General features: G+C 42.6%; 1 protein-coding gene and 1 long non-coding RNA gene across 4 annotated transcripts in view; both read right to left on the reverse strand.

Annotated features, from left to right (window-relative positions):
• The window catches only part of LOC138965301 (uncharacterized), a 148,853-nt gene that overhangs the window by 25,007 nt on the left and 105,230 nt on the right, over positions 1-18,616 (reverse strand). For all 3 annotated transcript variants that reach the window (XM_070337428.1, XM_070337427.1, XM_070337426.1), the window contains 9 exons: positions 13,273-13,476; positions 12,810-12,989; positions 12,072-12,448; positions 10,208-10,342; positions 9,366-9,587; positions 8,917-9,114; positions 8,363-8,486; positions 7,611-7,824; positions 5,724-5,919 (listed from right to left, as the gene is read on the reverse strand). In XM_070337428.1, the coding sequence (XP_070193529.1) occupies positions 5,724-5,919; positions 7,611-7,824; positions 8,363-8,486; positions 8,917-9,114; positions 9,366-9,587; positions 10,208-10,342; positions 12,072-12,448; positions 12,810-12,989; positions 13,273-13,476 (1,850 nt within the window). The remainder of the gene's footprint in view (positions 1-5,723; positions 5,920-7,610; positions 7,825-8,362; positions 8,487-8,916; positions 9,115-9,365; positions 9,588-10,207; positions 10,343-12,071; positions 12,449-12,809; positions 12,990-13,272; positions 13,477-18,616) is intronic.
• On the reverse strand, positions 2,573-5,573 carry LOC138965296 (uncharacterized). The gene is made up of 2 exons (XR_011455398.1): positions 4,410-5,573; positions 2,573-4,043 (listed from the first exon to the last, which is right to left on the reverse strand). It is a non-coding gene; the product is annotated as an uncharacterized lncRNA (long non-coding RNA).

Genomic DNA, 18,616 nt, shown 5'->3' on the forward strand with positions numbered 1-18,616 from the left:
AAAAAAAAATAGGTGTGGTTACGGTAACCCGACCTACCCTATTTTTAGGGGCCGATCCTATAACTTTTTATTACATTTGTCAAAAAAAAAAAAAAAAAAAACAGTGCAAAAAACGCAATGAAAGCGAAAGCGCCCGTGTCGCACACTTATTTCCCTGTCAAGTAGGTTTAATTTGTACACATTAGAAAAAAAAGTAAAAAAAAAAAAAAGTGATTGCCTACCTACCTACCCTATTTTTTTTGGCTATGTTACCGTAACCACACCTATTTTTTTTTTGGGCCCAATCCATAATTTACAATACATTTGCCTTTGATTTTTTCTGCAGGGCAACCATCTGTGAGAAGTAAACACCTACTTTGAAACTTGGGTATGGTGCAGGGACACAGCCTGACAGCCCAACAAGGACAGTACCAGAGACTCAAGGAGAGGAAGAAGCTTGTGGGGAGTGAGTCAACTCCTTCTCACCCTAATTTAGCAGAGGATGCTGTTGATGGCGAAAGTGAAGGTACTTCGGATACAGCAGAACTGGCTGCTCCTCTTCCCGAGAGAGGTGACTGTGGCGGTACTTACTGCCAGACTGAAACCTATGACAATTTTGCCTGGATTTCTAAAGATGAAGAAAAGCAGCAACGGGATGAACTAAACAGGCTGGTGCTAGAAACTCGGGAACTTAAAGACGAACTTGCCAAGAAAAAAAATGACACTTGATTCTTTGAGGGACAATGACGATACTGTACGATATTTTTCTGGGATTTCTAATTTCTTCACACTTGTTACATTATTTGATTTTCTTGCATGGCATTTGCCAACACACTCGCGCAGAGCACTGACACAGTTTCAAGCTCTCATTCATGCATATATACGCCTTAACACACCTCTGCAACACCTGGCATACATCTTTTCTGTGTCAAGAACAACTGCCAGCAAAGTTTTTCACGAGACTGTGCATATCATGTACCACAGACTGCAGCCACTTGTTTTCTGGACAGACAGGCGAAGTATAAAGACAAGTCTACCGCCACAATTCCTTCCCTATCCATGGAACAGAGTAGTCATCTTGAACACACACGGCCAGTACCGTGTAACTGGCCTTGGCACGGAACGATCCAAGGGGGGCAATCTCAGTCATCTCAAAGAGGGAAATCCAAACGCAATCCGCTTTGTTCGATTTTACGGGCTTGGACGATAGAGAAAAATAAGAAAAGCAAAAGCTGGAGTCCAGTCTGGACGAAACTGCTATCAAGAACGCAGAATTGCTTTTTCTGAGGTTTTTTTTAGCCGTAAGCACCATGTTTATCGGAGCAGGAAACTCTTCCAGAGTGAGGACCCTTTGTTGGTTTCACTGCGGCCGCATTGTGAACAGCAGTTAAACATGGCGCTTACGGCTAAAAAAAAACTCAGAAGAAATTAATTCTGCGTTCTTGATAGCAGTTTCGTCCAGACTGGACTCCAGCTTTTGCTTTTCTTATTTTTCTCTATCGTCCAAGCCCGTAAAATCGAACAAAGCGGATTGCGTTTGGATTTCCCTCTTTGAGATGACTGAGATTGCCCCCCTTGGATCGTTCCGTGGCAAGGTCAGTTGCACAGTACATGTACTGGCCGTGTGTGTTCAAGATGCAGAGTAGTGTCCATTATTGACTGTTTTGAAATATATTCATTGAGAGACCCTCCAGTGTTGATGCTAGTGCACTCACCTGGTCAAACTACAAGCACAACAATACAATTAAATACCTAATATCAATTACACCTCAAGGCCATAATTCTTTTATTTCTAAAGGGTGGGGTGGGCTTTCAAGTGACAAGCACATCACTGCAAATAGTGGGTATCTAGACAATATTGTACAAAATGATGTGATTTTGGCCGACAGGGGATTTGACATTAATGAACTAGTGGCTATGAGAGGTGCACAAGTGAAAATCCCTGCCTTTACAAGAGGGAAGAGTCAGCTTACAGCTTATGAGATAGTCAACACGCAAACTAGCTAATCTGAGAATTTATGTTGAACGAGTTATCGGTATTCTTTGTGGAAAGTACAAAATTCTGAACTCTGATATTCTGACTGATCTTTTGTTTGCAAGGGAAGAGGAAGAAGTGGTAACACTGGACAAAATAGTCACTGTATCATCTGGGCTTGTCAATGTTTGCACTGGTATCATGTGATTCTTGCTGTGACGCTGCATAAACACAGCCTAGTGAACTGAAGGCATTGTTTAGACTAGAGAATATGTTAATTAAACTGTGGTGTATTGTATCTGATTCTGATGTCAAGCATGAGCAGTAGCAATAGTCTTTCTGTTATGTTTTCACTGGACGGAATCTTGAATTTGAAGATGAAGGCATTGTTTAAAGAATGTGTTAATTAAACTGTGGTGTATTGTATCTGATTCAGGTGTCTCACATGAGCAGTAGCAACAGTTTTTCTGTTATCATGTTTTCACTGGATGGAATCTTGAATTTGAATATACATGTGTATATGATCTGACCTGCTGCTATTTCCTTCCAATTCAAGAGCAGATTTCACTCTTTCTATCACACACACACACACACACCACTTTAACATACACTTTGAAATCATTTTGCATAAATGTGACATGTATTGACACAACTGACAAAGGTTGAATTATGCTGATTAACCTCAAAATAGCTCTACACAGGAAACAAGATAAGGAGCATTGAAAAATTAAATGGCCTACACTTGAAATGCGAGCACACATTTAAACTACCAATAACATGCAACTGCAAGCAACACTGAACATACCACTACCAGTATTGCAGGTATGAAGCCAAAGTGAAGAGAACACTTTCACTAAATGTTCAAAATTGAAATAACATGTATACTGTGGGTATGTGAGTCATAACTATTCATTATGATCAAAGACCTGTGCGCTTTTTTGCAGAAATAAATGTGTTCAATTTTGTTGTCATCAAAACAGAACTAGTTGATAATAGAAACTAACTTTCAGTTCCACTGCCAATTTAAACACTGTATTAATTACTTGACTGTACTGATGCAGAACTACGCTGGACCACACACTCTTATTTGTTCCCTAAATCAAGCAGCCAATCCGTGTCACTGGAAACATTGAACAAGGAGAATGAACAATATACCTGGCTGAATAAGTTGATAATCAAACTGCTCATGATTCTTTGTTATTCACAGCAGTGGATGTAAAACAATCACAAAATAAGGTCCTGTATGCATCATAATTTATACTTGTAGCACTTGATTTTGTATTGTGGTCGGTGATCCTAAACAAAATGTATGTCTACATCTGTGCATGATTTTACTTTAAGAATAAAATGAAACAAGAATGGAACAATTGATGACTTCTCTGTGAGTGTGAACTGTGATTTAAAACATTACATGCTCTCTTTTCTCTCCCTCTCTTCTTCTTCTTCTTCTGCGTTCGATGTATTCTCTCCCTCTCTACAACTTTACTACTGCCACTTTCTATGTGTACAGTCATACATGTTTGTTTTCCCACACACATGAGCAAGCGAGTCTGGCATTGTCACTGTTTCTTGCTGCGTTTCACGGCTGGTGTTTGCAGCTGCTCCTGGTTCACATCCACTGCTTGTAGAGGCTCAGCTTCTCTGTCCAGCCAGTTTCCAACTAGCTCTGGAAGAACTGCGAGTCTGAACACTTTCAAAGCTTTCTCCACACACATTGCCCAAAAATCACAGTCAGGCAATACTCGGACAATAACTTTATCCACAGTAGTCCACACCATGAAATCGCAGTAGGAGGAACTGGTCATAACAATCTGGCACTGTACTTGACTAAAGTATGGGTGGTCTTTGCGCAGACAAAGCATCCCCTCACTGTTAGATTCCAAACAGAAATGGCGGTCTGCCACAGCACACTCAACAGCTGACTCCTTGAAGGTGAAGGGACGTGTGTGCAGGTTTCTCCAACTCCGGCCATGCCGGTTTCTCCAACTCCGGCCATGCAGGTACAGTGTGCTGCCAGTATGTTGCCATCAGAAGTGGCGATGATCCAAGGAGAAAGTGCTGGTTCATTAAGGCGTTGTGAATGAAGAATCTGAAAAATAAATTGAAGGTCGCACAAATCAGCATTCAGCTAGGTCAATCGAATGAATATAACTCTAAGACGCACATAACGTGCTTTACAATAACCTTAACAATGAAAAGTAAACAACAGATTTTTAACTGAATATGAACATGAAGCTCATTATAAATTTATATAATATTTTGCAAGCTATTTCAAAATATAAATATATTCAAGACTATCTACAGCTTTTGTCGTAGTCCAGAATACAAACTGAAGCGAAGAATATATCAAAGACAAAGCCTCAACACAATATCCTGAACTGCAACTTGTGATATCAGCAACACAAGACAGAGAACACTCACGTTCATTCATTATAAACTGAAAGCACATTCTTACCTTTGCAGAAATGACAGAGTTCTGGGCTGTAGCACTTAATTGACATCCCTCACCCAGCCAGAGACAAAAAGTCGGTAGGAATCCAAACTGTTGTACTTGTAAGCTTTTCAGCTGCTCACATGTGTATCTGTATGCATGCACTCTTGCCAAGCACAAAATAATTTACGATGTTGATGTAACTCAGCTCTGGCAGATCGTCCGGATTTGCTGACCAGCACCTGGTTGAGAATGTCATACGGATCATTCCCGTCAATCTCTAAAATCTTCTGGTGGTATCGCCGCCTCTCCTCTGGTAACAATCGCTCAGAATATTTTCGCTTCTCGCCCGATCGCAATGTTTTGCATGAGGCCTGTGCATGAGGCAAGGGAAGTCACTCCAGAGTCTTCTCGGAACGCGTCGGAGGCATTGTTTCCCGTTTTTCAACGGTTCACAGCTGTTTTTACTTTTCTCTTTGAAATGAAACGATGAAAGGAAGAGAAATGGAAAGACAGGCATGTTGTTGGGACATAAACAGAACAGAGAACATAAGGGGGAAAAAACTGTGTTTCAACAACTTCAAGCAAGAAAATGCAAACACTAAACACTCCCGGCAGGGAAACACCTTAATTGACCTTGACCGTTGACTGTGTATGAGATCAGTTATTTTCGTACTCGGCTTGTAAAATAAATAAAATAATATCCAAACAACAGCTATTTTAAGATAAGAGTGTGTGGAGAGACCTTGTATTCAATTATAGTAATCACTGAAAGACATAAAACTTAGTTCAGAAGCGAATCCTAGAAACCCCTAAATAATGGAAAATGTGTTGGCTAAACAATTCATTGTTTACGTAAATAATTCATTGTTTACGTAAATAATGATTTATTTAGCAACATTGCTGATTCTTTATAAACAATGTAATATAAGTCTAAATAATATATTGTTTACGTAAATAAATCATTATTTACGTAAACAATGAATTATTTACGTAAACAATGAATTGTTTAGGTAAATAATGAATTGTTTACGTAAACAAAAAATTATTTAGAATTGTTTTACATTGTTTATAAACAATTACTTATTTAGCACATGAGTTTCTAAATAATGATTATTTAGCTAAAACTGGTGAAAAAAACATGAAAAAGTATCCAAATAATTATTTGACAAACGGAATGCCATACAAACCCACGGATCACAAGTCCAGTGCTCTACCAACTGAGCCATCAGGCTCCACCCTGTCCCCTCTTCCAGCCAAATGATCCTCCACACAGCGCCTTATCCATAACTCTCTCATCCCGTTACAGCTCATGAATATCATCTGTAGCCTCCTCACCTGATAACCTTTGACCTTGACCCCTCCGTAGCAGCGAGGTTCGCCCCACTCAATGACAAACTCGTCCTTGTCCTTGGAGCGCAGGAATATCTCGGGCGCGTCGGGCGGGCCGGGAATCATGATGTGCACGTCCTGCGGTTGCTGTGGCAACACATCTGTGTAGTAACACGGCTCTACCGTCACTGTGTAGATTGACCTGCATACACAAACACTTGATGATAAGACAACTGTACAACTATTACAGTGGAACCCCCTATGCAAACCCCAATGTAATATTCCTGCCCTTTTAAAACCCTGTTCTCTAAGATATTTTGTTAATAACCTCTGTAAATTTACCCCCGTTTTAAGATTTGATTTTCTCAGATTTGTAGAGATCTCAAAGGTGGGGGAGGGGGGGGGGGGGGTCCACTATACGTGCTGTTACAAGAGAGAGAGAGAGAGAGAGAGAGAGAGAGAGAGAGAGAGAGAGAGAGAGAGAGAGAGAGAGAGAGAGAGAGAGAGAGAGAGAGAGAGAGAGAGAGAGAGAGAGAGAGAGAGAGAGAGAGAAAAACCCAGAGACAGACAGAAATAGACTGAGACTGAATGAACAAACAAACAAATGTTTTTATTGAGCGAGGCCTTCTGCCCATGTCAGAAAAGAACAAGTCGCGTAAGGCGAAATTACTACATTTAGTCAAGCTGTCGAACTCACGGGATGAAACTGAACGCACTGTATTTTTTCACCAAGACAGTACAGCTTCGTCAATCCCCGCGTGAAGGAAATCGCTCACCTCCCACGTGCAAAACGTAGTGATATTGACACGCCAGATTAGCGCGGTAGCGTATTGTGCTAAGCAGGAAAGCGCGCTTTTCTGTATTCTTGTTAACTTTCTGAGCTTGTTTTGAATACAACCTATCATATCTATGTTTTTGGAATTAGGAAATGATAAAGAATAAGATTAAATCATTTTTGGATCGATTTCTTAAATTTTAATCGTAAGACTAATTAATCTATTTTCGTTAATTGTGATCACATTTTAAGAGTAAACATAACATATGTATATATTTTTAGATTCAGAATGTGATGAAGAATACGATGCAATCAATTTTAAATCTGTTTGCGAAAAATCGATTTTAATGACAACTTTAATAAGCAAACTCATTAATTAATTTTTAAGCCTCCAAGCTGAAATGCAATACCAAAGTCCGGGCTTCGTCGAAGATTACTTTACCAAAATGTCAACCAATTTGGTTAAAAAATGAGAGCGTGACAGTGCCGCCTCAACTTTCACGAAAAGCCGGATATGACGTCATCAAAGACATTTATCAAAAAAATGAAAAAACCGTTTGGAGATAATAATAATAATAATAATAATAATAATACGAATATTTATAACGCGCACATATCTCACCAACAAGCGACTCAAGGCGCACATACACTCATTCACACACACGGAGACTTAAAGTACCATACTCAGGATCTCTCATGTCAAGTTTCATGAAGATCGGTCCAGTAGTTTTCTCTGAATCGCTCTACACACACACACACACACACACACACACACACACCACGACCCTCGTCTCGATTCCCCCCTCTACGTTAAAACATTTAGTCAAAACTTGACTAAATGTAAAAAACAGAGACTGAGATAATGAGAGAGATGGAGAAAGAGATCCACCTGCCTGCCCATCTGTCTGTCCTATATATCCTGGTCATGTGAAGGTCAGTGAAATAGACACTGACAGACACACACAGTCATACTCACACAGATACCTTCTGAAAACCCTCTTTTATCCATTAAATCCCTTCTTGCTTTTATCAGATAGTGCCCCCCCCCCCCCCCACCACAAACAAACACATAGAGATGCAGACTTGAATTAAAAAAACAAACAAACAAAGGTACTGACTTGAGATGTGTGACGGGGATGGTGGCTCGGCGTTTCTCGGGGCCAACGTATTTGGTCTGGATGACGCGGTCCTCGGATGAGTACCAGATGATGGAGAACTGCTTGAGGAGGTTGGACTGGCCCTGGATGGTCCATGACACCTCCACGTCACCGAACGTCCGACTGTCCCGCTCCTCCTGGTGGTTGAAACTCGTCTTCACCGTCTCTAGGAAACCTGTCACAGGCACAGGACATTTAGTCTCCAGAAATTCTGTCACAGGCACATGACATGTTGTCTCCAGAAATTCTGTCACAGGCACAGGACATTTAGTCTCCAGAAATTCTGACACAGGCTTGAAATTTAGTCTCCAGAAAATCTGTCACAGGCACAGGACATTTAGTCTTCAAAAACCTGACACAGGCACAGGAAATTTAGTCTCCAGAAAATCTGTCACAGGCACATGACATTTAGTCTCCAGAAAATCTGTCACAGGCACATGGACTTTAGTCTCAAGAAAATCTGCCAAAGGCACATAAAATTTAGCTCCAAAAAACCTGCCACAGGCACATGACATATAGTCTTATAGAAAGAATGCTTGGAATTTTTGGAACGTTTCATTCAGGACAAAACAATACATTCACACCAGTGAATGATAGTGATGTGAATTCACATTCCCTGATGAAACGTTCCAAAAATTCCAAGCATTCTTTCCACAGACGCACATTGAGATATAGGAATGGAGGCTAGCTAAGAAACCCAAACACCAGCTTACCGTCCTGTGATTTTGGCAGTGTGATGTCCATGGCGTCAGAGGGAGCCTGGTCCAAGAGGTCATCGTCCAGCAAACCCACGTAGTCTGTGTCCTGAGGGGCCGTTGTCTTGAAGTAGCCCTTGAACTGACCACACACACACTCAATAAATACTCACGTAGAAAGTGACATCTACCACATGTGAAATCTCAACATTCATACACAAATTTCAGACAAACAGACACACAGAATAAAAAAAAAGAAGAAGAATGGTTTAAGTTACTGGAACGTTCAATTTTCGAGAAAAAAAAACCACCTAAAAAATGTCCATTGAACCAATGGTCTTTATAGTGGACAGACAAACAAACAATTACCACGAGATGAATGAAACTTATCTGATAATGTTTTTGGTCCTATCTCTAGTGGTGCCATCAGAGTGGAACGTAATGACAAAATGAATCAAATTCTTGTATGAAATTAAGATGATGATGGAATGAAATAGACATACAGACAGATACACACTCCCACACACACACCACACACACACATACACACACACACACAGACACACACTAACCTTTTCTTTGCGTTCCCTGCGCCTGTCCTCAGTACAAGTCATGGCGACGAGGACGACGCTGTAGACCTTGCCGGGCTTGCACTTGGTGAGCGTGCAGGTCTGAGCCTGGGGTCCGAGACAGCTCTGCAGCTTGCCGTTGATCTCCAGGCGGTAGCCCTCCAGGTAGCGCCGCAGGTAGCGCGGGTTGCCCTCGTCATCCTGAGGACACAAACAGGTGTGGTTTGGCTGAGTGATACCTGATACTCATACATGCACAGTCTGGTGGTGACCATAATTTTATGACCACACACACATGCATGATCACATACACGCAAGCACATATGCACGCACATGCCTGCACACACACCCCAAACACACAACCACAGACAGACAGACAGACAAACACACACCCCCCCCCACAGACACACACACTCATGCAAACCCACACACCCCACACACAGTTTCCTCACCTTGCCAATGATGGACATAAGTATGGGTTTCTCCCAGTACAGAACAGCGGAGCTCTGGTCGTAGGACTGTACGAGGAGTTTGGGCGGCTCGATGGGCGCTCGCGTCCACACCACCAGGGGCTTGGACATGACGTGAGCTGTGCGGCGGTACTTCTCTATCCCAGAATCCCACTGGTCAGGGTTGAGCGACGTCTTGATGCTGACCACCGCCTCGATCACGATCTGAACAAGAAATTGTTAAGTATTTATGTCTGATGATGCAGCGTTTGGGGTGTAATAGTGTAAACAGTAAATATAGGATGGGGCAAACACCCCCCCAACCGCCCCACTTTCCCACATCTTCATGTAATGAATAAATCAATCCTGAATGATCAAAAATAAAACACTAGATAACACAAGCCTACATTTTTAAAATCAATTTAATACTTCAAAGCTAGCCTCTTATCAGAGGCTATGTTGTTTAGTTTACACTCTTGAGAAGACTAGAGCAAGAGTGTCAGATAAAATTGAAAAAAAGTTAAACCCCTGAAATCAATTGAGTTGAGGTTATGATAATGTGACCCAGACACCAGGGCTGAGGTGCATGAAGTTAACCTGGGTCCCACCCAACTGGGTGATATGCAGCAGTGGGGTCGGATTGGTGGAAATTGAGATTTGTTGTGATTTCAACCAATCAGAACCTGCGGCTTATTCCACCCAATTGGGTGGTACCCAGTTTCTCTTCGTACACCTTAGCTCTGGTCACTGACGGTGAGTGTGTCCTTTGTGGGCAGCAGATTGACGTTGGACAGACAGACAGACAGACAGACAGACAGACAGACAGACAGACAGACAGTACACACCTGATACTGTGATCCAGGCACCAGGTCACTGATGGTGAGTGTGTCCTCGGTGGGCAGCAGACTGACGTGGGAGGCCACAATCAGGTCCTCCGGGTCACTGGGCTTGGTGCGCCGAACATCTCGCCACCGCACAATCTGAGGCAAGTCAACGCTCAGTATCAGTCAAGGCATAATTTGATTTTATCCCATGACCTGCCTCTTTGTCTCTGTTAGCTGAGGAGGTGATTATTCTGGATAATACATCACAACCATATGGATAATCCATCACAACCGAGTCTCGATCTCATCTGTCATTGGTCATTGTCTTTGATCTCAGAGTACAATTGAATAATTTATTGAGGTCATCTGCATATTTATCGTTAACTCGGAGACTACTTTCTTCAGCAAAACGATTGAAATATTCTGCGGTATAAAAGTTGAACTCACGTTTAGCTAACGATCTACATACATTTTAACATTGAAGAAATAAAGAAAAAAAACAGAAAATACACATAATCTGCTGGGGTGAAAAGAGCTGAATGAAGATTATGAGTTGGCCGAAGCGGTGAGAGAGAGAGAGAGAGCGATAGAGACAGACAGTGATTCAAGGCGCACAACTCTAGTACTCTTCATGGGCAACCGCTTAGATCAATCCCGACAACAAAATCCTGATTCAAAATCCTGAGCGACGAAATAAGAATTAAACTAAAACAGTAATGCTTACAGTTTTGTTCATTTGCTATCGCTTTTAGAGCATTGATTGCTAAATCTGGTTCAACAGAACAAGGCTGTCCCATCCGTGTCGTCTGCTGCAGATCTGTCGTTTAAGTTGACCAGCAACATGGAAATTGCCACTTACAAAGTTGGAGATACGGTTAAAATAAAAGGTGGCGAAGAAGGTCGGATCTTGCGTGTGTTATTTTTCAATTTTAAAGTAAACAACGGTGTCTAGGTTCAGGTCATGCAGGCAGATAGATTTACAAGTTTTGACCTACATTGAATAGACCAACAGAACAAAACTAAGCTTACCGCAGTACAGTACAGATAACTTACTGGCCTAAGACTGATGGACATGAGTAATCCAAATTTGAACACTGAAGCACAACAGCTCGAATAAGCACAAATTCAGCAATCATCCTCATCGCTTGTAAAATCACACACTCGCAGTCTTTTTGGCGAATGCCTCTGACAACCGACTTGGGTCACCGACTGAAACCGGGCGGTAACTGCACAGTTTCAAATGCATTGAACTGCGCAATCTCTGTTATTCGTTTTCTTAATTGATGACTAAATAAAAAAGCAGACGTTTTATGGCGCGTTTACCAAAAAGACAAAAGGGGACTCGTTTCGCACATGAATTTGATGACACGATGTGCGGTCGCTGAAGGTTTGGCCAGCAGAAAACAGGCACTCGCAGAGTTTGTGTCAAAAAGTGGTGTTTTTTAATGAAAACGTCGGAGTAATGGGATAAAAAGCTTACACACCTCGTCCTAAATATTGTGCATATTTTCCCTCGGGTAGATTTCCAAGTATTACCTGAAAATCGACCCTAGGGAAAAAATGCACGATATTTAGAACTCGGAGTGTGTAACCTATATGTACATGGCGTCCTGTGCATATTCTGTTTCCCGTTTCTCTCTTCACAACCACTGCTTGAAATCGAACAGAGTCTACCCAAAGTAAAATATTATGGTCTCTCCGTTTTAAGAAATGGATTCTGCACTAAGCCATGCAACAATTAACATTGTTGAGCATTTACCTGGACTCAGCTACTGCTGAACAATAATCATCATCAGAGCATCTTGAGCATCTCAAGTCAAGAACATAAATCATGGAGTTTGGTATTCACCACACACACACACATCAAACACTACGCACTACACACCTGACTGAGCAGCTTGTTGGATCCATACACCAGGGGCGGGGTCCACGACAGCGTCAGGGCTGTCATGGTCGACTGAGTCAGGCGGATGTTGGCCGGAGCCTCCGTACCCGCAGTCTTGGCGATGATACTAGCGCTGGGTAACCACGGCGACTCTTCCTGGGCCACGAGGGCGTCACGAGGAATGGCGTGGAGTTTCTTGTGCTTGTGCTTGTCAGGCAGGCGGTCAAAGTACTCCTCGGTGACGGCCACCACACGCACTAGGTACTCCGTCTTCTCGTGCAGGCCGGTGATGTCGGCGGAGGTTGAGTCCGGCATGATGTCCTCCGTCACGTGGTGCGGGTCCTGGGCGTTGAGTGACACGCACTCCATGCGGATAGCTGGTGGGGGGGCATACAGAATACATCACTATACATTTCCATACTTCAAGAAAAATTTTCAGTTCAGAATAAGAGATTTTCAAAAATACTGTTCTGAAAATCAGATACAAAATTAAGGTCCTGGGCATTGATCGAGATGCACTCCATGCGAATGAATAGCTGGGCACAGAACACATCACAATACACTTCACAAAAGATATTTTGTATACTTTAAGGAAAACTTTCAGTTTAGAATAAAAGATAAAAATACAATTCATAACAACAGACACATTCATTCAAAGGGGGCAGGGAAAAAAAAAGTAATGCGTACAGCAGTCAAAACTTGACTAAATGTAAAAACAAAATAAATTCCGCAACTGACCAATGACTTCCGAGCCGTGTTCCTGTGGAGGATCCCAGGCGACGTTGAGGGAGTTGCAGGTGGTGGCGGAGATCCCCACGTTGTGCGGGGGGTCCGGTGGGCTGGCTGTTCTGACCGTCAGGTGCTCTGACTTGGAGGACAGGATGAAGGCGTTCAGGCCCTCGGGGGTCTCTGCTGGGGCTGGGGAGAGAGGTGGGGGTTGAGCGACAGTGACAGGACAATGACCCACAACAAACAATTCAGTGGGATTACAAAAATAAACACAGACAGGAATATATAGACATAGACACACCGAGGAGACACACAACACAACACAACACAACAAATGCAAACACGCATGCATACATGCGAACACGCACACACTCACACATGCACACACACACTAACACACAGACAAACACACACACTCAAACTCACACACACACACCCGCCCCCCAACACACACACACACACACTGACTTACAGACAGTCTCGTCCATGTCCCTGTACTTCTCCATCTTCCTGGCCTCCACGACGACGGTGTAGGTGGTGTGTGGCCGCAGCGTGGTGATCAGCAGGTGATCGTCCGTCGTGCTGTCACTGTTGATCTCATCCTGTGGCCGGTCGCCGGGCCACCACGTCACCTGGTAGCTGTCCGCCGACACAAAGTGTGCCTTGCGCTCCTCACCTGCAATCACAACAACAATATCACAATTAATCACAGTATCACAATTAATAACAGCTGTCAGCTATGTGCTAACAATAAAGTGCGCCAATTGCGCGCCTCACCTACAAACAACGCCACAGACTTAAATGACTATCACACACAGATTGACAACAGGCAGTCAAGTCCAGTAATCATCGGATAAATATCTTTTACTGGTACAGTGTAAGCACAATTTTCACAAGAAGTTGTATGCCTCGCTATATCCAAGAGCATTCAACATAACTAGTAGTGCTGATTCACTGCAGCCTCCAGATCGAACTCTGTTGACCCCTTTGCCTGAGAGTTATATGAAAACAAATGATACTTTCACGGCAGGTGGGTCAAACTATCGAAGTAATTGCCAGTAATATATGCCTTTCGTTGAGTGGCAGTTATGACATTACTGCACCTACACAACTAAAAGACCGGCACGGTTGGCCGCGTCCGCCCCGTGATCGGGAGGTCGTGGGTTCGAACCCCGGCCGGGTCATACCTAAGACTTTAAAATTGGCAATCTAGTGGCTGCTCCGCCTGGCGTCTGGCATTATGGGGTTAGTGCTAGGACTGGTTGGTCCGGTGTCAGAATAATGTGACTAGGTGAGACATGAAGTCTGTGCTGCGACTTCTGTCTTGTGTGTGGCGCACGTTAAATGTCAAAGCAGCACCGCCCTGATATGGCTCTTCGTGGTCGGCTGGGCGTTAAGCAAACAAACAAACAAACAACAAAAAGAAATGCACACTCGATGCACTGTGGAAAACATTGACCTCCATTCTTTTCTATGACGCACTGAAAAAGCTCAGAAAAGTTAACTCTTATTGCAATCGAAGACTCCCAATAAAAGCAAATCTTTCAGCTTTGAAGTACGTAAACACAGTTTACAAACACACCTCAGAGAATTCTGGTCATTACTAATACTATATGAAGAGTCAGTGTCAAGGTTACCCACTCACAAAAGTGCCACAGTGGAATCCCTCCATTAAGACCCGGCCCAATGTAAGACTTCCACCCTTTTAAGACCTTACTTTTGGAGATGTTCTCTTCATAACTTCTGTAATTTTACCTCCTTTTTAAGACTCCCTCCTTTTTAAGACTCCCTCCTTTTTAAGACTCCCTCCTTTTTAAGACCTGATTTTCTCAGATTGTTCGAGGTCTTGAAAGGGGCCGGGTTCCCCTGTACAACCAGTCTGCCACAAAACAGATCACCAGGATATATGACCCTCATCTAAAGCACCCTATTGAAATCAAGAGGTGGTTCAAGTGCCAATACTGTCCCGTATAATACCTTCCCACCAGCGAACACTACACTGGGCATTTTACACACCACTGCTACCCTCCTCCCATAACCCAACCCACTTCAGTGGATCCCCTACCCCCTTCTAAGCTACTCTCCTCCCATAACCCAACCCACTTCAGTGGATCCCCTACCCCCTTCTAAGCTACTCTCCTCCCATAACCCAACCCACTTCAGTGGATCCCCTACCCCCTTCTAAGCTACCCTCCTCCCATAACCCAACCCACTTCAGTGGATCCCCTACCCCCTTCTAAGCTACCCTCCCCCCATAACCCAACCCACTTCAGTGGATCCCCTACCCCCTTCTAAGCTACCCTCCTCCCATAACCCAACCCACTTCAGTGGATCCCCTACCCCCTTCTAAGCTACCCTCCCCCCATAACCCAACCCACTTCAGTGGATCCCCTACCCCCTTCTAAGCTACCCTCCTCCCATAACCCGACCCACTTCCGTAGATCCCCTACCCCCTTCTAAGCTACCCACCCCCCATAACCCAACCCACTTCAGTGGATCCCCTACCCCTTCTAAGCTACTCTCCTCCCATAACCCAACCCACTTCAGTGGATCCCCTACCCCCTTCTAAGCTACCCTCCTCCCCCAATCAAAACTTCCTCCCTTTTAAAGACCTTAAAGGTCGTTAGATCTGCTTTTCATGAACTTTTCATAAAATTTTGATGTATTTTTTCTCTGTTTTTGATGTAAATTTCTTTAGTTCCCTGTTGTATGCAATAACTTTCTCGTCAAACCGAAACAGATAAATGTAAAGCATATTTGAATTAGTCTGACTTGCAGTAAATGTATTCCCTTCTAAGACTCCCTCTTTGTTAAGACCGTATTTTTTTCAGATTTGTGAAACTAAAGTCTTACAGGGAGTCCCACTGTAGTCTCCAATCTGAGTGAGTGTAACAAGCACTTGGCAACATGTTTCGGTGAAATGAGGAAAAGGTAAGTGCTAATAGGCTGTCAGGGAGATTGATAAGGCCAATATTGACAGCCCACAAGCCAAAATTAAGGTCAACCAGCCTATCTGTCAGCACCACACTCGGGGTAGGTTGACCCACTGGTACCCAGAGTACCGGTAGGGCCCGGTAGCAAACAGAATGAGCCCTGGATTAGCTGCTGGGATATTGTAAGTTGTGCGCTACAACCACTGAAAGCCTGGTTTCATAAGACAGCTTGTCATAGTAAATTCTCAACTTGAAAAGTCTATGTCACACTGAATCTGGGAAGTGTTGGCTATATATATATATATATATATATACACATTCATGGGGATGACAACCTTATCTCAAAATTAATTCCTGCTGCCACAAATCTTTGCTTGTACTTTAATAAGAATGAGACAGTATATAAGCATGCATGTGAATTAACACACAGACACACACAGATCTCAACTTACACTAACAGACACACAGAAAAATGTGCACACACACACACACACACACACACACACACACACACACACACATATACACACAGACTTCCCAGTCACATATTATATAAAGCCAGTTATACTGTATCCATTTTTTTTCTTCTCCAAAATACCAAAAAGCCTGACAGTGGTGTTTATTTACACCGATCAACTCTCAATGGTGTATATGACATGTACAACTTGTGTTGACCAAGCCATGCATTCCTGCAGGCTATACAGGCTTTCTAGATCACTTAATCCCTCCATCAAAAGCAACTGTCTCATGAAAAGAAAAAGGCAGGCAATAAACCTCCCACTGTATGCTGTTCTTTTCAACACCTGTATAAATCACACTGCTTTACCAACACTAGTTTCTAGTTCAGTTACACACCCATAAATCTGTCTGTGAGTACTGAGTTCAGAAAACATTGGGAACAATTCTTCAAAATCTTTCATTACTCAGTTGGCTGGGAACTTCAAAACACTTGTGTTTATTTGCTTTACGGCCCCCTCTCCCACCATCATAACATTCTCTACACCATAGCCCTGTTCTAAGATGCCCATAACCTGTGGCTGTTTAAGCAGAGAATGCGTATATCCTCGAATGGATGATAAGTGACCATAACCTTCCTTCTTTTTTAGATCCCTACCTCCATTCATTACTTTAGATTAATAAAGACAGAAGAGAAATTTGATAGAAAGCACAAGCTTAAAGAGATACATGTACAAACAAGTGAATGTATTGAAAAAAACAAAAACAAATAAACTTACCGGGGCATATGAGCATATGTTCAGAAACAACCAGCTACATCCACCAAAAGTTTACAAGGAAATATAATCACTCTTGACATAATGGTCGCATCACACAGAACTTAACCATGCACCCATGGCATTATCACTGATCAATCCAAAGTTCACCTGGTTGCCACTCAGCAAGACTGAAAATCTACACAGACCTAAAACTTTTCCATCACACAGAAATGCCATCTATCTATCGCCATAACTTTCATATTGTCAATCCACATAACTGAAAAACGTCGCAGACCTAAAACTTCACAGTAAACAGTAATGCCATCTTAATCGCCCTCAATTGTCATGTCCAAACTTTCATTTTGTCAATCCACAAGACTGAAAAAACCCACAGTAAACAGCACCATCACATGAAGTTGACTTCAGTCACATGTTGACTTTGCAGTGGAGACATGCCGTTAAACCAGAAACACGTTCAGCATTAGAATCGCAACAACAACCGTGCAGGGGCCAAAAAGCGGAGAAAGTATACACAGCAGGATCAGCCTGGAACCAAACAGTGATCCCACTCCACTGGGTCTATTCAACACACACTGTCAGTGGCTGTTGGTGTCACAAACATAATCAGGAACTAAAGGGCCTTTTACACGGCCCACCCTATTCACTTTCAATGCACAATCTGTTTACACCCCTCGATCGCTGTCTGTGTCGAACTTCATTCACAATGTCTCGATCCTGACCCTGCTATCAGCCCCTAGCAACCTGACAATGCAGGGAAACGTGTCCGACCTAAAGCATTCAACTCCTTTCGGTCATATCAGTTCCAGGTCTCATCCCATTATTCGTCAAAACAACCTTTTATTCTCAAGATAGTTTTGGTTGATCAATGATAGTACTACATATTGCTATTTCATATGTTACGTGGATTTCCATTGGTCAATTGGGCAAAACTGAGCTCAGTGCAAAAGTGATATCGACGACATTTCCGTCGATATCAGTTTTGATATCGACGACCTCTTTATTGCTTCCCCACTTCAAAAACAAAAACATCTAAATTTAAAAACAAACAAATATATATGAATATGTAATTATCCCAGAATTTAGTTGAGCAAGTGACTAAAGACTTTTTGAAAGGAAAGACATTTTAAAATACTGAAAAGTACAAGAAAAGAGTGAACAAAAAGAAATAATAATCAGAGGGAGGGATATGGAACAGCCAAAACTGAGACAAATACTTTTGTAATTTCTTTACAGTAAATACAAAATGTCCAGAGAATTAGCAATATATCTAACATTGACTGACTGTGTGATGATATCTTCTGCTATTGGTCTGTTTCGACAGTGATATCGCGTGCGCCTTTCTTTAATATCAGTTCAGTGTTCATTTGTATATATACGTAGAGAAATGTGAAATCTGGAATGTTTCAAATTTGTATGATGTTAGTCGATCATGTTTTGTGTGTGTGTGGTTTGTTTTGTGTGTGTGTGGTTTGTTTTGTGTGTGTGTGTGTGGTTTGTTTTGTGTGTGTGTGTGTGGTTTGTTTTGTGTGTGTGTGTGTGTGTGGTTTGTTTTGTGTGTGTGTGGTTTGTTTTGTGTGTGTGTGGTTTGTTTTGTGTGTGTGTGGTTTGTTGTGTGTGTGGTTTGTTCTGTGTGTGGTTTGTTCTGTGT

Source organism: Littorina saxatilis, linkage group LG4 (assembly GCF_037325665.1).
Source record: "Littorina saxatilis isolate snail1 linkage group LG4, US_GU_Lsax_2.0, whole genome shotgun sequence".
Taxonomy (NCBI): Eukaryota; Metazoa; Mollusca; class Gastropoda; order Littorinimorpha; family Littorinidae; genus Littorina; species Littorina saxatilis.